The sequence below is a fragment of the Onychomys torridus genome, unplaced genomic scaffold (genome assembly GCF_903995425.1).
Source record: "Onychomys torridus unplaced genomic scaffold, mOncTor1.1, whole genome shotgun sequence".
NCBI classification, from domain to species: Eukaryota; Metazoa; Chordata; class Mammalia; order Rodentia; family Cricetidae; genus Onychomys; species Onychomys torridus.
The window spans coordinates 2937-20893 of record NW_023412427.1 but is presented as its reverse complement, the minus strand read 5'-3'; the positions used below and the strand labels follow the sequence as shown (position 1 = coordinate 20893).

At 43.5% G+C, this 17957-nt stretch overlaps 1 protein-coding gene across 1 annotated transcript; it reads right to left on the bottom strand.

Annotated features, from left to right (window-relative positions):
* Positions 1-11826: 11826 nt before the first annotated feature.
* Positions 11827-17408, bottom strand: LOC118575652 (NADPH-dependent 3-keto-steroid reductase HSD3B3-like; the record flags this gene model as incomplete). Its single annotated transcript, XM_036176109.1, has 3 exons — positions 11827-12638; positions 16056-16220; positions 17396-17408. Coding segments are annotated over 3 exons (990 nt in total), but the record flags the coding sequence as incomplete, so codon positions are not given.
* Between the last annotated feature and the right edge of the window lie 549 nt (positions 17409-17957).

The window sequence follows — 17957 nt, the reverse complement described above, 5'->3', positions numbered from 1 at the left end:
TACAACTCATCTAATTTGGTTGTTAGCCAAAGGGACCACATCACAATCCCTAATTAACCCAGGCTATTGCCAAGGCTGTTGGTTGCTCTCCACAAACTGATGGTAAGGTCTTACTGTTGACGACAACACCCATATAACTCACCAAACATGGATAAGTTGAGCTGGTTCCTATGTAGAGTCTTGATCCTTTCTGCATAGTTTCTATCCTGCACACTGCTCCCAAATAACCACTTGGAGGCTCAATATTAATTACAAATTGTGGGCCAGTAGTTCAGGCTTGTTGAAAGCTAACTCTTACTTCTGAATTAACCCGTATTTCTTAACCAGTATTTCTTCTCTGTGCTTGCCACTTTTCTCAGTACAGCATGTCCATCTTCTCCTCTCTGCATCTGTTCGAGACAGTCTCTACCCTTCCTCTTCAGAGCATTGTCTGTCTCACGCTGTCTCACCCAATCTCTTTCTGCCCAGCTGCCAGCCAATCAGCTCTTTATTAACAATGAGAACAATGCATATTTACAATGTAAAAAGATCATTCCACAGCATTTCCACTTTTTGTCTAATTAAAAAGGAATGTTTTAAATTTAACATAGTAAAATTGTATACAACTGAAACAGTTATCAAGTAAGAATTACAGTTACAATATTCAGTCCATTTGTATTTGACAAAATTAGAGAAAACACTCTATTATGTATGTTATCATTGTGAGTCTAGAGTTTTATACCTAATTTACCTTTTATCAAAACTAAGTAAAACTAAAAGTTTAACTATTTAGTCTTTAACTTTATCAAAGACCCTAGAAGTGTGAAATGTTATTTAACAACAGGGAAGTCTGGCTGCCTTTACTGTCACTCAATGTTCTTCTGTAACACTGGGGTCTCCAACTTTGGTCTTTGGGTCTGGTATATCTGACAGATGTTTCTGAGAAGCAGGAAAATTTGAAGGACTGTTGTTCTACCTTGTCTTGGCAATTTTTGGCAGTCATTTTCTTTTGTGTATTGCTTTTGTATTTTGCAACTGTACAGTGTCAGTAATTGAGGCAAGGGCAGTTTATGCCCAAATGACTAGAATTTGCCATGAAGAAAAACTCCATACAGAGCTTCTTTAATGCCCATCATCTTCTTTGGATGTAAATTGGGGGCTCTCTTGAGCAGATGTGTCTCATTGTCATGAAAAGCCTTAGGTAATTAAACATAATCAATGCCATATTCTGTAGGTCGTTGAAGTATTTGAAGACTATCTATCTATCTATCTATCTATCTATCTATCTATCTATCATCTATCTATGTATCTATCATCTACCACAGCCTGGGTGCCTCCCAAACAGATCAATTGTCTCATTTATTCAGAGGGCCTGTTCTAGCTGGGGGCTCCAAAGCTGTTGGTTCATAATTCACGTGATTTCTTTCGACTGGCTATTTGTCCCTGCGCTTTTCGCAATCTTGCAATCTTGGATTCAACAATTCATGCTCTTGCAGTCCCTCCTCTTTCTCAATAGTTGGACACCTAGAGCTCTACCTGGGGCCTGGCTGAGAATCTCTGCATCCACTTCCTTCAGTTATTGGATGAGAGTTCCAAGATGACTGTTAGGGTGTATTGTCATCTGATCAACAGACTAGGTCAGATCAGGCTTTCTCTCTACCATTGCCAGCAATCTACAGAGGATGTATCATTGTGGATTTCTGGGGACCTCTCAAGCACTCTGCCCATTCCTGTTCTCATGTGGTCTTCATTTATCATGGTCTGTTATTCCTCGTTCTCCCTTTCTCTTCTTGATCCAGTTGGGATCTCCTGCTCCTGAAAGTGGTGTCTTTTATTCTTTTTGTAAATCTCTAAGCTAAAGCAACAACAAGAGTTCATGTATTTTCCCCTTTAATCTCCCTTGAGAACAAGTTCTCTCTCTCTCTCTCTCTCTCTCTCTCTCTCTCTCAGCAAACTTTCTCTGTATAGCCTTTGTTGGAGATCATCAGGCTAGCCTTGAACTCAGAGATGTGTCTGAGAATCAATTGCCTGTGCTTAGAACTAACTCTTAAATGTGAACATTTCAGCTGGATTGAGCTGAAATAAGAACCTTTACTAATATTTTTTTCTTTCAGGGGCAGCAGATGAAAGAGCTATGGAGTGGGGACTATCAGTCAGAGACACAGTGTTTGCCCTGTGTTTACAACTTCAGCTTAAGGGCTTGTAAGCTGGCTAAGCAATTAGGCTCCTGCCCCCACAACTGATAATCTGAGTTCAGTTCCTTCACTAACTCCACATGTTGTCCCTTGACCTCTGCACACACCTTCTGAGGTTCACAGGCAGGCACACAAAAGTGCACCTAGTAAGCCAGTAAGGACTGTTCCCCTTGCTCCATATCCTCTCCAACATAAGTTGTCTTCAGTATTTTTGATCTTAGCCATTTTGACAGGTGTAAGATGGTATCTCAGAGTCGATTTGATTTGCAGTACCCTGATGACTAAGGATTTTAAGCAGTTCCTTAAATTACTTATAGCCATTTGAGATTCTTTGGTTGAGAATTCTGTTTAGCTCTATAGCCCATTTTTTAATTAGGCTGTTAGTTATTTTGCTGTCTAGTTGCTTGATATCTTCATATATTCTGGATATCAGGCCTCTGTCAGATGTGGTGTTGGTTAAGATCTTTTCCCATTCTGTAGGCTGTCTTTTATCTTCTTGACCATATCCTTTGCCCTACAAAAGCTTCTCATTTTCAAGAGGTCCTATTTATTAATTGTTGCTCTCAGTGTCTTTGCTACTGGTGTTATATTTAGGAAGTGATCTCCAGTGCCAATGCGTTCAAGACTACTTTCTATTTTCTCTTCTATCAGGTTCAGAATAATTTATGTTGAGGTCTTTGACCCACTTGGACTTAAGTTTTGTGCATGGTGACAGATATGGATCTATTTGCAATCTTCTACATGTTGACCTACTCTGATGATCAGGTGGCCTAACCCCCTGACTGCCATGATAGAACCCTGATCCAGTGACTGATGGAAGTGAATGCAGAGATCCATGGCCAAGCCCCAGGCAGAGCTCCAGGAGTCCAATCAACGAGAGGAGGGATTATATGAACAAGAGTTATCTAGACCATGTTTGGAAAAAGTACAGAGAGAACTAGCCAAACTAGTGGAAACACATGAACTGTGAACCAGTAGCTGAGGAGCCCCCATAGCCCTATGGATAAGTGAGACAGCTGTTTAGCATGAACTGTTTAGGGGGTCCCCAAGCAGTGAGACTGGGACCTGTCCTTAGTACATGAGCCAGCTTTTTGGAACCTAGTGCCTATGCTGAGACAGTTTGCTTAGCCTTGGTGCAGGGAGGAGGGCATTGAACCTGCCTCAACTGAATGTAACAGGCTCTGCTGACTTCTCAGGGGAGACCTTGTCTTTGAGGATGTGGGAATGGGGGTTTGGATTGGGGTGAAAGCTCTGGGTGAGAGGAGGGAGGACAAGGGAATCTGTGATTGATATGTAAAATGAATAGAAAATCTCTTAATGAAAAGAAAAAAGAAAGTCAATAAGGAAGTGCATAATATAACAATAATGTACAGACACTCATACATGCACATTTGCAAAAGTGTTTTTAGATTAGAAACAACAACAGCAACTTGTACTATGCATAAAGAAAACCTAAACTGATTTAAAAATGGACCACAGAAGGTGCACAAGTCATTTACTTTTCAGAATTCCAAGGATAGATGAAGTTTTGCTAAATGCCTTGTTTTTGTTTATTTGATTAGTTGATCATTTTAGTGGCTGAAGCAAGAGTTAATGTTGGGGTACTGTTGTGGGCCACTTAGGTGTGGTGCTTAGTGAAGGTTCTTCCTCTGAGTGTTACTGAGGGCCAGGCATCTTCTTTTCCATGTTTCAGAAGGGCCAGACACTAAAGTGGATGTGGCATAGCTCATAATATGGGGTGACCAAGCCCTTATGTTCATCTTCCAGAGGAGGTGTTGGAGATCCTTCCACTCCAGAAAAGGGATGTGTTCTTCGGCTATGATTCTCTTTGGGTCAGATGCCTGACACTTCTGATAGGGCCTTGTCCCTCATTACCAGAGTGGGCTGGAGGGCACATTTTTCTCCTCTATAATAGAACTTTTGTAGCTTCAGTGTTCTTTCTTTCATGGGATCAGGGTTCACAGATCCAGACTGGAAGTAACAGGACAAGAGCATTCATATAGACTTAGAATGCCTAGGTAGGCTCAGATCAGACATGCTGTTTATAAAGTGAGTGCAGGCTGTCACTTCCCAGAGGTTCTAGAGGCAGAGCAGAACAGAGGAGTAGTAGTAGGAGTAGTAGTAGTTGTTGTAGTAGTAGTTATAGTTGTTGTTTTTACTCTTTGACTGTTTTGAGGGGCGCACCAACAAGCTCACACAATAATTATCACAGAGGCTTTCCTTCCTTCCTTCCTTCCTTCCTTCCTTCCTTCCTTCCTTCCTCCCTCCCTTCTTTTCCCTTCCCTTCCCTCCCTCCCTCCTTTGCTTTTTCTCCCTTCCTTTCCCCTCTGCTCTACTTCCCTTCCCTCCTGTTTCTTTCTTCTTTCTTTCTGTCTTTCTTCCTTTCTTCCATCATTTCTTTCTTTTCTTTCTTTCTTTCTTTTTTTCTATCTGTCTGTCTTTCATCTTATCAATACATAGTCTTTGCTTGGTTTGTATCTAGCCAGCTTTCCTTAACTTAAACTATCCCATCTATATTTTTCCTCTGTGCTTTTACCTTTCTGTATTTCTGTCTACCTTTCATTACTTCTTACTCTGTGGCTGGCTGTGTAGCTCAGTGCCTGACCCCTAATGCCCTCTTCTCCTTTTCTTTTCATCAGTCCTGAATTTCTCTTCCCAGATTTCTCCTATTTATTCTCTCTGCCTGCCTGCCCAGCCTATCCTTTCTCCTGCCTTGCTATTGGCTGTTCAGCACTTTATTAGAAAAATCAGGTGTTTTAGACAGGCAAAGTAACACAGCTTCATGACCTTAAATGAACACATTATAAAAGATTGCAACACATTTTTCCATCATTAAATCAAATGTTCCACAGCATTAACAAATGTAATGCATCTTAAAATAATATTACACAACAGAGCAGACTTTGGCTAATGCTTACACTTGAATAACACAAAGCCCCTGATTCTGTGTCATATCCTTTCTTGGGGAATCAGTAACAGATTTTTAGAACATAACTTCAAATTCCTACGTCACAAACTTTTCACACCCAAGGGAGAGAGTGCCAGTGCTGTGTTCAGCCCCAGGTGTGGAATCATAAACTCACAGTAGGAGAGAGATTCTGCATGGAGTCTAGAGTCTGATGCCTGTGCAGCATTAGGTGTGGGGATAAGAGACTCCCACCTGACAGCAATCCTAAATGCATATGTATCTTACCCAACACTCTTTACAAAATGGGTTCAAATACACAGGGACCACTTTCCTATTGAAGGGGTTCTTAGAAGCAAGCACTCTTCATAATCTTAGAAACTGGAAAAGGAAAGTGAGAAGAATGAAGCATTCCTAACAACAGTTCACTAGGAACTTTCCAATCACAAAACCATTAGCTCTGCCTCTTTGCAAACAAGGCCAGGCTGGAAGCATGGTCCATTCTCTTGCCCAATATCCTTCACATGCAGTTGGTAGCATCACGCTTGGATAGAGGGAAATCTCCTCCCTGCCCCCATCAACTCCTGGGAATCCAGGAATATCAACCCAGATCTTCTCCCTACTGTCTAGGCTTGTAAAAATACTGGTCCCTGGAGTCCGTTATCTGAGGTCCACATTTCTGTGCTTTAGAAAGAGAAAACTGTCCTGCATGGCCATATGGAAAAGCATGGTGTGTGGAGGAACTTCAAGTTTCAGAAATTGTTGAACCATTGAGGTGAGTGATAGAAGGATCAGATAAGGAGGTATGGATGACTATCCAGGCAGTAAGACCTGAATGGGAGAAATGCTGATAACTGCAGCAAAGCTAGGCTGCCAGAGAGAGGAGAAAGCATGCAGGGAGGGTTTGGAGTTCCAGCAGAAGGGACTGAATGCTTGGATTCTGCCTTCACTTCTGTCGCTGTGACAAATTCCCTGGCCAGAAGCTGAATATGGGGGAAAGAGTTTGGTGTACTATCACAGGTTAGGGCCTGTCATTCTGGGGAAGTCAAGGCAGGGAATTATGAGACTGGTCACATTACATACACAGCCAGGAGCCGAGAGGTGCAAATGCGTCCATGCCAACTGCTTGCTGCTTCTGGTCCCATAGTTCTCTCCACTCTTACACCTTCTCACATTGATTAAGAACAGCCATGCAAGCAGGTCTGTTGCTAGAGTGTTCTTGGTCCTGCCTGGCCCACGGTCAGGACAAATCTCTCTTATCAGTCAGTCCCTCAGCAGCTCACCCACAACCAAGTAAACACTCAGAGACTTACATTAATTATAAGCTGTATGGCCATGGCAGGCTTCTTGCCAACTGTTCTTATGTCTTAAATGAACCCATTTTTATTAACCTGTAAGTTGCCATGTGGCTTGTGGTTACCAGTATCTTAACATCTGCTTCCCATCGTGGCACCTGGCAGCATCTCTCTGCCTCCACCTTCCTCCTCCCAGAATTGTCCTCTCTCTTTGTCCTGCCTATATATCCTGCCTGGCTACTGGCCAATCAGCACTTTATTTACTAACTAATCAGCAACACATTCAGAGCATACAGAACATCCCACAGCAGTTCCCCTTTTCTTTTTTTCAAAAAAGAAGATTTTAACTTTAACATAGTAAATTTACATATAACAAAACAATGATTAAGAAAGAATAATAGTTATAATATCTAGTCTGTTTGTATTTGGCAAAATTAAACAAGATATCCTATCTATCCTATATTTGTGAGTCTAAGGTTTCATATCTAAGTTATCTTTATCATAACTAAGGAAAATTATAACTATCTAGTCGTGAACTACATGAAAGGCCCCAGAAGGATATAATATTGCCTGAGAAATGGGAGAAGGATGCAAGCAAGTTTTGGGAGTCTTGAGAGAGTAGACAGAGACAGCTGGCAGCCTCGACAGTCAACTAATGTTCCTCTGTAAAGTTGGGGCATCTGTCTTCAGCCCACAGGTCTAGAGTCTCTCAGTAATTTTTCTCTGTGTCCTGTAGAATGTCTGGCAGTTTCTTCTGTGAAGCCGGAACCTGAAGGACCATTTTGCCAAGCAAAGTTTAGTGGTCACCTTCTTAAGGGTCCTGCATGTCCAGTCAATCAGGCAGTCCAGGCAAGAACAGTTTCTTGCCCAAATGGCTATTTTTGCCAAGGTGAAGATAAACTCCATATAGAGTGTCTTCAATGCCCATCCTCCTCTCTGAAGTAAATCCAGTGCTGCCAGGAGCAGACATATGTTACTGTACAGAAATTCTATTTTTACAATAGGTCTACAAAAATAAGACCCCAAAAGTGGCAATTTAGGAGAGATCGATTACAGACTCTTAATGACTTTCAAAGATTATTTGGAGATATTTCTCATCTATGAACTATTGTTGGGGTTAAAAAAATGATGAACTGAATAATTTGTTCAAAATATTAGAAGGTGACAAGGACTTACATAGTCCAAGAGAATTATCACCTGAAGCTGAGAAAGAATTGGCCTTGGTAGAAAAGAAACTACATGAAGGACACGTGAATCATATCAATCCAAAGCTGGATTGCAGTTTGGTTATTTCACCCTCTAGGCATTCTCCTACAGGAATTTTAATGCAGAGGGAAGATATTATATTGGAATGGATTTTTTCTAACAAATAAACCATGTAAAATAACTTATGTGGAAGAAAATAATCTCTGAGTTGATTTTGAAAGGAAAATTGAGACTTCATCAATTAGTAAGAATCGACCCAGCAGAAATTGTCATACCTTTAACTAAGGAGGATATTGAAAAATTATGGCCAGATAGTGAACATTGGCAAAGACCTTGCAGTAACTTTTTGGGAGAAATTAAGAGCAAATACCCCAAAAGCAATAGAATTGATTTTATAAAGAGATCTGATTTGATTTTGCCTCGAATTGTATGGGAAACACCCATATCTGGAGTTTGTACATTGTATACAGATGCCAACAAACAAGGAAAGGCAGGTTACAAATTAGAAAATTTAAGTAAGGTGGTTCAAAGTCCTTATAATTCAGTTCAAAACTCGGAATTGTATGATACCCCCCCCCCACCCCGCCCAGGGACAGCAGCATAACACAGCTGCATCCAATCCCTAGGGGTACAATTTAAGGCAGAAAAAGATTCAAGAATAGCTGTGGTAAAAGGAGCATGGGGCCCATAAGACATTACATCTTTCTTAAGCTGTTTGATGTTTTTAAAATCTAGGGGATTATGTTCCCTTTGCCTCTGAACTTGAGAATTTTGAATCTTTATAACTGGGTAAGCAAGCCCCCTCCCTTAACCCCTCTATGGGTGGGGAAGGAAGGACCTCCATGCTGCAAAATCAGGGTTGTGGGCACAAGTCTATCCTTGTAATATCTTTTGTAATTTCCCTCTTAAGCATCTAGTATCCTTTTCTAATTTGACTTCCTCTACATCACCCTCTGAAGATGACTCTGCAGAGTCAGAAACATTGGAGGTTTGAAGGGATCTGAAAGCCGCCTCTCCCTGAGCCTCTTCCAACACAGCATTAGCTTCAGTTAATTGTTCATGAACATTGACATTATCACTAAGCAACCCATATTTAACCAAGCATTTTTGTAAGTCAATCATAACCTGTCCCCAGTCTGGTATATGAAATCCCCCAGAGACCAGAAACCAGGGACTATCATTCTGGAGGATCTGAATGAAATCTTTAGCCATCCTGCTCTTAATGGTGGTGCCCTGGTGCTTCAGCATTCCAATGAACTGTTCCTCCAGGAGCTACTGTGAACTAGCTGCACCCATAACAATCCACCCACTCTTATCTTCTTTTAAAATGCTGGCCAGCCTTTCTTAGGGTGTCCTCCACATGTCCCTTCTTTCTGAGATCTCGGTGGGACCTCCACTTGTAGTGCCCTGTGCTACCATGTGTGAACAAGGGCTGAGGATTAAAACAGAGATAAGACGGGGTCATTCCTCTCAGTAGAATGTCCTTTATTGGAGGAGGGAGGAGCACTTAAATACAGGCCTACAGCACAGTGGAAGAACTTGGGAGGGCAAACTCAATACAGATGTTTTATATTCAAGCATTACACCAATAAGCAGGATGTGCAAACAAGGACCCTCCAGTAAGCTGTTTAAGAGGAATGAAACCAGCAGGCAATTAGCATAGGTAGGACACCTGATCAATGTCAGCAAGCAAGGAAAGAGTTAACTGGAATGGGGGTCAGAGCCCAACAGTCCAGCAGGAACCTCTCTTAGCACCTGACCTTTTCAGGACACTGTACACCATCCTGTTTAGAGCCCCTACCAAGTTTAACATATTTCTCTCTCTACTAGACTGTCATCTGGATCGGGGATGGAGTACTGGGACAGGGCCCTGGGTTCACCATCAAATACATTTTCTCAGATTTCACACTTCTTTTCCATCACATTACATCTCTTTAAAATTAAAGCTCATATCGAGTATTCTGAAGGATTAAATTTCAATGAAGTGTGTACACAGGACTCACACCAAGGGGAAACAGTGGAGTCACTGGAGCCTCCCACCACCTGGTTAAGAAACAGGATCCACACCCAGCTGAGGAGCAGGGGTCACTCCCCCTCTTCCTTGAGCTGTGTGTTCTCACTCTGCTGCCCAAAGCTCACACTCCAGTATCTGGGGTCAAGGAACAAGCATTGTCTCTGGACAGTCTCCTGCAGGCAGCCTCATAAACAGACCATCTACTGAACACTCTGCTGGGTCCCAGAGGACAGTCTTGCCTAGTGCTCATCTCTGGACGTGAACTGTCTCTCAGCAAACCATGCTAAGGGGTGTCCAGCCTCCTTACTCACTGGCCTTCCTTCTCCCTCCCCAGCACACTCCTCCTCTGCACCATCTCTCAGGCTGTCCTCCCTGCATGGACCCACCTGATGCTCCTTTAGAGTTCCACCGTGTTTGTGAAGCTTTCCTGGACACCTTCTGTTCAACTCCATTCTCTTCAGTCATATGTACATCACACTTAAACCTGTGGGCAAACACTTTTCTGTGCTTCCCTTATTCCTTGGTCACAGACTGCAGAATCCAATGGAAAAAGAGGAGGAGGCTCACAGGCTGGGGCTGCTGCCAACTTTCCTGTGCCTTTACTCCCTCCTTGTGGTGGATTGCATGCAGTACATGGCTCCTGTGTGTGGGAGCTGTGACTGCCACCAGCAACTAATCCATTATGCTTCTCAGGATAGATGCACACCCTTGTTAGACCTTGGGAGACTGCTTTCCCCTGAGAAAATGGACCAGTGAATTCAGTGAGGGATTTAAATTGGCTGAAATCAAGATTGAAGATCCTTTCTCCTACCCCACCATCTTTTCCTTCTGAGCTAATGTAACAGGCTTGTGGAGGTGTTCTGTTTACCCAGGGTTCATGGACACTCACTCTGGACAAGGTGCCTGGATTGTATGAGCTGCATTCCTAAGCTGCCCACAACCCTGGAGCCAGGTGAGTCCTTGTGAGTGGTGCCTGAGCATCTCTCCTTCCTCTTACAGAGTGAATGTTGAAGCTACATTCTTAGTGAATGTCCTCTCAAAGAACTGATGATGAGGAGTCAAAACAGAAACATGCATTCAATTGTGGCTAGAATTCATCCTTGGAATTTACTTTTGTTCTCAGAAACAGATGACTCTTCCTTTTATACCATAGAACACTGTCCAGTGAGCCAGACCGGTGCTCTCTCAGCCTAGCATGGCAAAGGAAGCAGAAGTGGATGACAAAGGCAGAGCATCTACTTTCCAATGACCCCTTGCTGATGTGAAACCAAGTGGGCTTCCTGGGCTATCAGTGGCCTGCTTGAAAATGGTGCTTGTTTTTCTCTCCTAATATTGTAGTAACCAGGAAAACACTCTTAGGTTTGGTTGGCTGTATAGAACTTCAGCATGGTCTTATCTCCTGATCTTTGTCCAGCAGCTCAGTCCCAATCAATGTCATCCTACAAACATTAATTAATGTGGGGTGAGAAGGACGTATTGATGCTGGATGTGACTTTCCTGTTGTCTGTAATACCAAAAGGCAGGTGAATTACTATGCAGTTGTGACAAGAGACAGTTTTCTTTCCTCTGTACTGTGTCTCCACAGCTCCCTCGGGTTTCTGATGTCTGGTTGAGCAGACAGGGCCTCTTTCAACTGTGGGTTCTCTAGTCAGATATGGAGTATGTTACTGACTCAGAGCAAGATGCTGTCTGTCTGTGACCTGGTGATGCTGAACCGGGGCACTCCAGGTCAGTCATCTAGTATGTGCTTGGGTCCACCTCTGTGGGAGTGACATTCTGTTTCTGTTCTGACTATGGCCTTAACTGGATATAGAAAGGAAAGCTGGAATTAAGATTGATCACAACAATTAGGCGTTCACCAGATTAGGCATGAAACCTTTTTTATTGTTCTTTTTGAGCTTCATGAAGCAATGGGAATTTTCTCAGACAAACAATGCTTTGGGACTGTGAGAGGGGAAATGGAAACACTGATGAAATTCTAAGTTAAAGGAGGCTCTGGGCAGTTCAGTCCCAGAAACTGAACCTTTGTTCATAGCAGCTGAAGCACAGCCTGTGTGTCTCTGGGCAAGTACTCAGGGCAAAAGTTTGGGACTGGCCAGTGGACTGGTAAGGCTTTGTGACCTGAAGACAAGTTGGCCAGTATGTAAAAGGGAAGTGTAAAAGTTGGGTCGTTTCTTAGACCTTTTCTGGAGGATCTGACAACTTCAGGGCCATGTCCCTGCCTTGGTCACATCACTGAGACTTTGTGTTCAGTGTGCCCTTGTGCTGCTCCACTAGTGACCCGATCCACTGAGAAGTTTTCTCTCTGGCTTCCTCCCAGCTGACAGGTGGCTCATAGCCCAGATCTCGCTGAGATTTCTTGTAGGAGAAGGTGAACACACTATTTGACATTGTGACCAAGCAGCGGTTAAAAGGAGGCTGGTAGTTGTAGATTGGACGCAGCAGGAAACTGACAGTTTCCAGCAGGAAGGCAAGCCAGTAGAGCATGGGCAGAGGAAGGCTCCAACTGGAATCAAGGTGGAGGCCCCAGTCCTTGCTCAGGGTGTAATGTAAATCAACAAAGCTTTGGTGAGGGGTTTCATCTGAGATGTAGTAGAACTGACCTTGGATGTTTGGTGCCTTGTTGGGGTCTTGTAGGCCCCTGGCTGCCAGAATGTGTGCCCAGGCTGCATTACTCACAAATACTGGGTTGATCACAGAGAATTTGGCAAAACTGTCAAGTATGCCATTATTCTTGAGTGCTCTATTCACTACATATGAAATGTGTTGGCTCCCTTCCCCATAGATGAATGGGAGTCTTAAGGCACAAGTATGCAAAGTGCCACCATCTCTCAGGCTCCTCCCATTGGCTGCCAGCACTGCCTTCTCAGCCATCTTTTTGCTGTATGGGTATGGATGAGACCATCTGCTCTCATGATTCTCTTCCTCACATCCATTCTGGATGATCTCCTTGTAGGAGTTTGGTCCAGCTACAGACACTGTGCTGCTGTAGATGAAGACTGGGACACTGGCTTCCACACAAGCATCCAACAGGAGCTGAGTACCTGAGAATTGGAAGTTCACCATTATTGTTAGGAAAGAAGCTGAAGGGTCAGATTCATTCCAACCTCTACCCCAATGGAAGGACTACTACAAATCTAATACATTCTTACCTGATATTGACACAAATTGCCATTCTATAGCCACAGAATAAATCCCAAATCAAAAAAGGTGACATTAGATTCTGAAAAACCAGGGATTTCTAGGTTTTCAAGTTTATAGAGCTATCTCTCTCTTTTTCTGTCTGTCTCTCTCTCTCTCTCTCTCTCTCTCTCTCTCTCTCTCTCTGTCTCTCTCTCTCTCTCTCTACTCTCTCTCTTTCTCTGTTTGAATATAATTATTTTCTTTTCAGTGTTGGGATCACACCTAGGCTCCTCCACATGTTGGACAAGGCTCCTTGCACTGAGCCACTGTCCTGGTTAGCTTTCTGTTGCTGTGATAAACACATGACCAAAGCCACTTGGGAAGGGAACAGTTTCTATGGCTTCTATGTTTCCATGTCAGTGTGTCACTGAGGAAAGTCACCCAGGAACAAAGGCACAGACCATGGAGGATGCTGGGTTTTCTTTTTGTTTTTTTCTTTTTGTTTTTTGTTTTTTTGGTTTTTGGAGACATGGTTTCTCTGTGCAGCTTTGAGCCTTTCCTGGATCTCACTCTCTAGACCAGGCTGGCCTCGAACTCACAGAGATCTGCCTTGCTCTTCCTCTCAAGTGCTGGGATCAAAGGTATGTGCCACCACGCCAGTCTAATCATGAACATTTCAATGATGCCTGTGTTTCTCCCTTGCATTTCAAGCACAACTCAAGATCCTTAATTTTTTTCATTTGCCCGTAAGTTTTTTCTCTTTCAGACCCACGGCAATTTCCCAGCACACGGCGCTCTTTCCCTGGTTTTCTAAAGGGTTTCAGTGTGACTTGTTGACAAACAGTGTCAGCACTTTCATTGCTTCCTGACTGGCAACTCTTCACCTGTTCCTAGTTCTTGAGAGGGAAGCTAACAAAGCCTGTGGAAAAAATAGCATTCTGAGCTGGAAAAAACAACAAGAGAGTTTTCGGGCAGCGCAGTACCAGTACCTCTTTTACAGACTTAATTTCTCAAACTGCCTTTCTCTATATTGTCATACTGTTACTGAACCACTTTATGGACTACATTTTCCAAGCTGCCCTTTTCTATCTCTGCATGCTGTAGTGAATGAACTACATTTCCCATGCAGCTTTTCTGGTCTCCCACACTGGGGTTTCCATTTACCATTTACCACTTCCATTTTAGTATGTGTTCATGTGAATGTCAAGATCAGGGGAAGTTTTTAACACAGAAGGTTTCTGTCCTCCCTGAGCTGCTGGCATTGACAGGTGAACTTCCTTCACCTAACATTGTCCCCAGAATAGCCACACCTGTCCACATGTGCACACATGGACAGGCATCTGGTATCCTTTGCCCACATCACAACCCGGTACCCACCCCTTGTTTTACTGGGTCAGTGAAAAAGTAAAGAGAGTACTTGAAAATTGAGCTTTTAAAGCAGATTTCCCATCCATTCCCCATAGAGAAGAAAGAAAGAGGTTTCTCAGAGATGGTATTTTCCACAACTTGGGTGCTGTACAGCCCCATCTATTGACTTGGGGCTGGTAGTCCAGCAGTGGACCCTCAACATTCCCACTGGCCTTGTTTGTATGGGCAAATTTTGCCTTAGCTCTTCCCATGCTGCCTTTATAGTTTCTGCAAACTTAGACCCTGTTTTTTTGATGCCAGCAGCTTTTCCCAGCAGGGTCCTTCTGCTTTTGCCAAGGCTCCATCCTTCAGTGGGGAAGCCGAAAGTCTCTGCCTGCACTCTCCCAGGAATCTATTGCTAGGCTCTAGCCACAGGGGATTTTGGCTAGGGTCCAAAGCATGTGCTGTTTTTATAATATTGGCTGGAAGGGGAGATTGGACTATCAGAAAGGATCTGTCCTGTTCCAAGAGGTTGTTTGTTTTTTTACAGCAATTACAGGTGCTTTTCCTTACTGATAGATTTTAATTCCAGATTATTTAATTTTCGCCATTACAGAAATAGAAAAATATCTGAGAAGGAAAGACCTAAAGAGCTTCCAGTTTTTCAGAGAGATTATTAAGTTTTTCCCAAGAAAGCTTTCAGTTTTTGAGAGAAAGATTACTAACTTTTCCCCAAGCCTTCTGTTCCCTAAACTTTGCTTCATGGCCAAGGAAACTAATTCTGATGGTGAATTTATCATACAGTAACAATGTCAGTGGAGTGAAGAGTTTTATTTCACCAGAATCTGTCTCTGGGAAAATTCTTTCCTCTGCCAATCAGGACTTAAATCTAAGCTGTTCACAGGCCAAATCATCCACAGGAATCTTTGTGTGCCAGTTTTTCTCACCTTTGATAGATGTTTCTCTGATTCTTCCCCAGGTGTTTGCATTCATAGCCCCATAGTTGGAAAAAATCAAGGAGATAGTTCGTTTATCTTCTTGCTAATCTTATTCCTAAGTTTTTTCTACACAATATTCCTACATTCTACCTTATATTTTTCCTTAATGTTTATAGATAGAAAATAAGATAGAGAAAAAAAGAAAGGAATCTAGATAGAAATATACACTGCAGCCTCACTCACTTTTAACTTTGATATTAAGCCACCCAATTTTCACTCTGGAGAATAAAATACCATCACTTTTATTTTTAATTCCTTATCGGGCATACCCTCTTACACCTGAGACACCTCCTCTCTCCTTTTGTCAAGTCTCCTATCCCTGTTCCTGGCACCATTTGTGGGATCCTATTATTTTATGACAGGGTACTCGAGGAGAGAGGGAGGGATAAGAGATACTAGATAGAAGGATAGAGGAGATGGAAACAGATAGAAAATCAGGATAACCTTGGGAGGGCTTGGATCATTATCCACCCCTCCTGTCTCTTCTGCAAGGCTAGTATAGGAATGCCCAGAGGTTGAGCAAAAGACCTCCCCTAGCTCAGCCAAGTGCCAGACCTTTCAATCACCTGGTAACCACACCACATGGTCAAGCAATCTCTTAATGCAGCCCTGCTGGGAAAACTCAGATCTCACAGGAAAACTTTGTGGGTGTTCACAGCAGTGGGTGGATAGATATTAAACACATTGAGATGGAGTCCACTCACTTTGGCACATGGAGGAGCAGGAGAACTTCCTGGCAGTTGATGTGTCCCCAGGTGTGGCTCTGTCTTTTCTGTCCTGTGACTACCTGTGGGCCTCTGTTCCTGCTCTCTCAGCCCAATCTCTTCTTCTAAACATCAAGGACAACAGTCCTGAGTTCTGCTAGCTGGGCTGGCAAGCAGAGGCATCTGACAGACCCAGAGGACAGCAGGTGTTCCATGGCTGGCACTTCCCTTCCCATGCTATTTGACCATTCTAAATTTCCCACTCTCTCTTATACTCCCGAGACACTACCTTTCATGTTGATATCCAGGATGGTCTGTCTGTGAATGGCACCGAAGAATTCAAGGGAGGCAGCGCTGTGGATGACGACAGAGATGCCCTGGCAGGCTCTCCTCAGGCACTGGGCATCCAGAATGTCTCCCTTCAGCACTGTCACCTTGGCTTTTGTCTGCAGCTCTGAGGAACACAAAGCAGGTCATTGGGAAGCTCTCTGCACAGGATGGAAGTTTCCTGACACAGTATCAGTGACCTAGACCTTCAAGGTCAGCCAGAGTGAAGAGATCCTGGGGAGGAGGCCTTTCTACTGAAGGAACAGTAAATGCTCAACAACCAGAATGTTTCATTTGTAGGGAAGGAGGAAGCCTCAGTGTCCACTCCTCTCTTTGTAGAAAATGAATCTAAGCAGTGAGATGTGATTTGTGCTTTGTACATGAAAACAGATTATGAGATTTCATACAGTGATTAAAGCAACCAGAGAGGTGATGGTAGTTAAATGTAAAAAGGGAGAATTAGGATTTAATTGATAGTGCATTGGGAATCACTTGCAGATTGAGACTGAAGGAGAAACAGAGGCAGAGTCCTGCCCTGGGAAGCTGTTTCAGTGCTCTCAGGTTGCTAATGGAAAGGCATGAAGTCATCAGAGTAAACTTGGCATGCAACAGGATAATCAGATTGTGTCCTCCAGAGTTCCAGTGAGGAGGACCCAGAAGAGGGAGACAAGAAGATGGAAAATTCAGCTCTGCCCCTGACAAGTCTTGATAGTTTCTGAGTCTGGGATGAGCACAAATGAAGAGTGACCTCAATTACAGAGAGGAAACTGGAGCCCCAGTGAGAGAACTCAGAATGGGCTCCTATGATGGGTTTAGGTGAGCATTTCTTATATGAGGCCACCTCCAAGGAACCATACTACATCCAGGGGCAATAAACAGCTTCAGGTTCCTCTCAAATTTATAGGATGATACTAAAATCACAATGTCACCCAAATTAGTTCACAAAACTGATGGTGTGGCCATGCAGCCAGTATCTATACCCCAATCTGGCTCAAGGTTCATAATTTACACATGACTTTATCAGTTTGCTATCTCCTTCCCCAACTGTCTCATGAAGTTAGGGTTCCAATGTCCTTGGTATTGTTGGGTAAAGATCAGAAAGCTCCAGGGACATGTCTGAGGACACACATCTTTCTAGAGAGGCTCTATTGACCCTCTGCCTCCATCCAATCCATTCCCACTTCTCTATGCACTCTAAGAGCAAGACTCATTCAGAATCAACTCCTTTGAGACATCATGTCAACTAAATTGCAATGAATGCCAAAGAATACTTTGATAGAGGCAGAAGTAGAAATCCAGAGCTGGAGAAATCCTTCTTAGGACAGATTACAACCTCTCCTGAAGATGTCTACTGTAGCCCCTCCTCTCCCCTCTCAGGGACCCCAAGAAGGCCTTGATGTAGAGGATGATGGGGAAAGGCCTTCTGGGAAGGAGGCTGGTACCAGCATGTGAGTCTCTTTCTGTGTGATTTCTCCTCCACTCTTCTTAGTGGCTGACTTTAGACAGACATGGTCAGAAGAGTTGCTGTGACAGGGCAGGAGGAGCCCAGATGCAGGACCAAGTAGACTCATTCATCAGTTCTTTGTGGGATCCTGAGATACCAGGAGGTGCCATCTTGGGTGCTTTGTGGTTCAGCCACATCTCTCACCTTGTCCAAGACACCATGGACTTGGCAATTGTTCTTCACTGCCACATCATAGAGCTGTGAGCTGCAGCAGGAGATCCAGAGAGAAGCTACCACCCTCCAGCCTTTAAAAGGACAGAGGCTACCACCAGACCCCCTGGACCCCTACCCTACTTTGTCTGTTTTAGCTGTGGCATCTTGAGGAAGTCAGTTAACATTGTTGCACCCAAAGTTCTATGA